This window comes from Lathyrus oleraceus, chromosome 2 (genome assembly GCF_024323335.1).
Source record: "Lathyrus oleraceus cultivar Zhongwan6 chromosome 2, CAAS_Psat_ZW6_1.0, whole genome shotgun sequence".
NCBI lineage: Eukaryota > Viridiplantae > Streptophyta > Magnoliopsida > Fabales > Fabaceae > Lathyrus > Lathyrus oleraceus.
This window is the reverse complement of record NC_066580.1, coordinates 439,867,062-439,872,026: the sequence shown is the minus strand read 5'-3', so window position 1 is coordinate 439,872,026 and position 4,965 is coordinate 439,867,062. Positions and strand designations below refer to the sequence as shown.

At 30.9% G+C, this 4,965-nt stretch overlaps 1 protein-coding gene across 1 annotated transcript; it reads right to left on the bottom strand.

Moving 5' to 3' along the window:
• Nucleotides 1–1,145: 1,145 nt before the first annotated feature.
• On the bottom strand, nt 1,146–4,296 carry LOC127120139 (protein NUCLEAR FUSION DEFECTIVE 4). The gene is made up of 3 exons (XM_051050536.1): nt 3,970–4,296; nt 1,875–2,683; nt 1,146–1,787 (listed from the first exon to the last, which is right to left on the bottom strand). The coding sequence occupies exons 1-3, from the start codon at nt 4,294–4,296 to the stop codon at nt 1,322–1,324; spliced, it is 1,602 nt and encodes a 533-aa protein (XP_050906493.1). The 3' UTR covers nt 1,146–1,321.
• Nucleotides 4,297–4,965: the final 669 nt, after the last annotated feature.

Below are 4,965 nucleotides of genomic sequence, written 5' to 3'. Positions count from 1 at the left end.
ATTATATTATTAGGCATAGGATATAGTCCATTGTGACATAGGTAGATACAATTGATCAAACCTTTGTGGTTGCAACTCCACCTTAGACATTGTGGGATTGTAATGAGATGAAACGGATTGAATGATGAGAAATTGGGCATAAGTATTTTATAAAATAATCATTATATACTAGGAGTCATTACAGGTTTAGGTAGAGATTAACCATACAAAGAGAGACAAAATATTTAAATAAGGCTTGATTGTTTCTTTCATTAAGTCTAATCTCCTTAGTTCTGTAGGAATTAAAGCAATACATGTAGAGAAGATATACACGATTCTTTTGATTTTCTTTGAAACATTTTATTCTACATCTATTTTCACTCCGACACCCACACTTCAGAAATAACATATATGATCTTTGTCCTCCAATATTTTTAGGGGTGGCAAAATGGGTCCGGCCCGTTGGGCATGCCCGTTTTGCCAACATTTTAGTGCGGGGCGGACCAAGGATTTAGGTCATCATCCTCTAATGTAACTGTCCCGCCCCGTCCCATTTTTTTCGCGGGTTTTTGCGGGCACGTGTATTTAAATAAATTTTTGTATTTTTAGGCTTAAAGAGTGCAATGCCCGCGGGCTTTCTCCACCCTCACTTTTTTGTGGGACAGACCTAAGTTTTAGACCCACATCCTCAACTATGATCGCCCCGCCCCACCCTATTTTTGATGGGCTTTTGCAGGACGGACCTAAACGGGGTGGGCATGCCCGTTTACCACCCCTAAATAATTCTAAGTCAGATCTAAGATGTGCACCCAAATTTTAATGCTAATTTAATGCTGCAGAGTAGGGTTGAAGTCTCGACTCCATTTGGATAGCTTTATTTAACCAGGATTAATGTTCCATGGTTCCCTCTGGTCATATCATACGGTTATGGAGATTTTTCTTGCAAGTTTATGTATGATTATAGTAATCTGGTTATCCTTCACACAAAGTTTGAGAAGTTGCTTAATAAATAAATCACAAACTTTGTTATTGAGAGATTGAGCAAATGATTTTGTCGGGCTGCTTGGTGATTGATCTTAACAAGATTAGAAGAAATAGAGGTTTATCAAGGCAAGACGACAACAAATTTTGGTTTGAACCATACAAGCACTAAAACAACTCATCAATTAATGCACACTAATATATGACTTAATATATACACATTAAACAATACATACGCAATTTATTTCAAGTTTGAATGACCTTCGACTAACACACTTCAACAATCATCTATTAACTTGAAAGTCTAAAAGATCTCAAAAATTTCCTAAGCCTGTGCAAAAAGAAAGTCAAATTAACATCATCATCTCATTGTTGGGTCGGCAAGATTTCTCTCTATATGTATCTTGGAATATATCTTCTTTGTTCTAACAACAAGCAAAAGATCCAATCCACACCCCAAGACACAAGCAAAAGCCATAATGAAATACACAAGCATGAAACAATGTGCTCCAATGCAAGTGTTTCCTCCTCCCGGCACACTAGTGGCTTCAAGATCATAAAGATAACCAGCAACGAGACCAGAAAAGATGAACGAACCAATGGGAAGGTTGAGAATGAGAATGTTGTATAATAAACCATAGTATTTGAGACCAAATAGTTCTGAAGCTGCTGCTGGTGTTATTGTAAGACGAACCCCGTAGCATATTCCAACGAGCATCGAACCAATGTATAATGATCCTGGTAAGGCCATAGCCAATGCAATGTAACCAAAAGCCATCACAATTTGAGCAGCCGCATTCCAAACTAGCCTCGGCATGCCTGATTTTCTGCCATAGAAAATTTTCATTCAAGATCATGAGATATACATATACCCTTCCTAGTTATAAGGAAATGTTAGTGAATAGTGAACAAACCTGATGTAGTATTCAGAGAGTGATCCAGAAAGAATGCGTCCAAAGAAGCCCCAAATGCTAATGAAAGAAATGAACAAAGAAACATCATGGTAACCAAGTGCTAATCCCATTTGTCCCATGTTATTCATAACACATAGTCCTGTTCCCACACCACATAAAAATGACAAAAACAAAACCCAAAAATCAATAGTTTTCGCCATTTCAATGATAGTATGCTCTTCCCCTAACGCCGGTTTTCGTTGAATCTCAACTTCCTCCACCTTGGCACATGTCTCTTCCTTTTGAATCTTTTGTGCCAAAAGTGGTTCATGAATTTGTTTTTCTTGATCAAAACCAGGTCTAGTTTTGTTGAAAACCAAATATAAAGGAACAAAAAGTGGCATGGCTAATAGGATCAAAAGTCCTATTGTGAAAACCAATGAAACAATATGTTTATGAGGTCCAGAGATATCAAAAACCAATAGATAAACTGCCACTGTAACTGCAATCAAGTTGAAAACATTAAAGAACTGTGTCTCTTGATTTTCTTGTGTTGAAGTGGAAGCTGGTGGAGTTTCATGAAGAAAAATAGCAGCAATGAGACAAATAACAGCAGGAACAATTGTGAGCATTAATAGAAACTTAGATGGGTCGGAGGAAAACAAAGCTGTGCATATGTCAGTGAAGATTGCTGTGCTGAGTCCTACATAACCTTTAAGAATACCAGAAACCGGACCGCGGTTTTTCGAGAAGTTTCTCATGCAAGTTACTAGTACTGCTGTGTTCATCCATGTTGAGCTGTTTCCTCCCATACATAAGAATACACACATCTACAAATAGTTCAAAAATAATCAGACCAAATTAGTCATTTTCATCTATATCAGCTACAAATAAGTAAACGAGGTACAAGAGTGTGAAAAAAATCGATTATTCTTAACTAAATTGGTATTTAAATTGTTTAATTTTTAAAAATTCAAATTAAATATTAAAATATAAATGTGGATATTTATTTTATTATTCAAATATAAATAGTTAATTATAATAATAATTTAATTTTATTATTGGATATCCAAATTTTATTATCTATTAGATTTTTATGCCGGTCTCTTTTCATGTTTCATCATATTATAAATCAATTTTATATTTTAAATTTTTTTAAATTTTATAGAAAAAGTTATTTTATAAATAAAATTCAGAATTTTCTTTCCTATTTATGAAAAAATCTATATTCTGAATTTTTTTTTCGAAAAAAATTATATTTGGTTTTATTTTTTTCAAATAAAGTTACTATTATTTTCTAAATAAAAAAATATTTTTTATCAAAAATATATATTTTGCATTTTTAGTAAATAAAAATCTTTTAAAATTTTTTTAGAATTTTATTTTAAATAATTTTTTATTTTTCGAAAAAGTTTATTTTTTCAGAATTTTTTTAATTTTCAAAAAAGTATATTTTTCAAATTTTCAGAATAAAAAAATTTTATTTTCAAAAAAAATTAAATTTTATAATTTCAGAATAGAAATTATTTTTTATATTCAGAATTTTTTTATTTTCGATTTCCTTTTTTTTTTATATAATTTTTTATATTTGGAATAATTATTTTTAAAGATTCTTTTTTATTTTCGGAATAATTTTATCATTTTCAGTTTTTTTAATTTTTTTAATTTTTGGAATATTTTTAATTTTCAGATTCTTTTTATACTTTTTCTAAAAAAAATGTTTTTTTTATTTTCAAAGAAAGAATATTTGAAAACTTCATAAAATTTGTTTAAGTTTTTAAATTTAAAAATTAATATCAATGTAAAGGAAATAAAATTTAAATTGAATTAGATAATTTGGATTAAAATCAAAACGCATTGAAAATCGATTTTAAACCGGTTCAGAATCGATCATGAATTTCAAATTGGTTTTTGTGACAAATGGTTTGATTTATAAATCATAATCATAAAAATGGATTGATTCATATTAAATGATTATACATGCACATCCTTAACGAGGTCAGTAACACCAACACCTCTGAATAAATTTGTGTCTGGTGTAGACGTGTTAGTACCGTGTCGAGCGCATGTGTTAGTGCTTCTAGATATTGTATGATGAGAAGAAAGCAATATTTACCAGCCAATATGGGAGAGGGGTGATTCTTTGGCTAACAACAAGCCATTGAACACCATAACCAATGAATCCCATGATAGCGCCAATGATGAGAATAACAGAAGTTGGCCAACGATCAGAAACAAGACCAGAGAAAATACCAAAAGCTTTGCCAACATCTTTAGCAACAGAGAGATTGTTAAGCTGCATCTGAGTCAGAAACATTAGAGACTTTAACACATCAGAATAGTTTGCAAATGTATAATTGTTTCCACATATTGTTTGTACCCATATTGCTGTCACAAATCCTAACCATTTTTCAGCAACAAAATTACCAGAGAATAACAACATAGTGATTAATTGGAACAAGAATTTGAAGGTATAGAGAATGTATATGACTTTGCTTGGTGTTACGTACTCGATTGCTATTTATATGTTCTCTTTCTATATGAATTATTTGACACATGGTGTTGTTAGTATCACAAATTACAATTTCTATGCCACTAAAGAAAAAGTTTAATTAATTAAGTAATTAATTAATGTAATAAGTCACATATAAAGAACATGGTTTTGCTACAAATTTAATACTTTGGTCAAAACAAAAACTAAACAATGGTCCAATTTATAATTTAATTGCATATATAATATTTGAATTTGGTTTTGGTTGGATAAAAATGTGGTGGACCCTTTTTGCTGACAAAGATTGTTTTGTGGTGGGTAAATTTAATGGATAATAATCATAATCATTATAGGATTTAGCATGTTGTAGAAACTGAGTTATATATCAAAACCGGACATTGGTTTATAAGCGGTATATATATAATACCAATATAAAAAAAGGGTGAACTCCTGAATGAAGGAAGGATTCTATATCTAAAGTAGATATTATGGATTAAAATGGACTTAAATATAAATAGTATATAAAAAGTTTAACTCATATTTTATATATTATTGGAGTTTTTATTTCAATGTCTCTTAGGGGGCTATTAGCCCTTGTTTGTTAATGACATAACTAATATC

Coding starts and splice junctions, on each gene's coding strand:
- LOC127120139 (XM_051050536.1), bottom strand. CDS start 4,296: ATGTTGTTATTCTCTGGTAATTTTGTTGCTGAAAAATGGTTAGGATTT. Junction 2,684..3,969: donor CCCCTCTCCCATATTGGCTG/GTAAATATTGCT, acceptor AACTATTTGTAG/ATGTGTGTATTCTTATGTAT. Junction 1,788..1,874: donor CTCTCTGAATACTACATCAG/GTTTGTTCACTA, acceptor TTTCTATGGCAG/AAAATCAGGCATGCCGAGGC.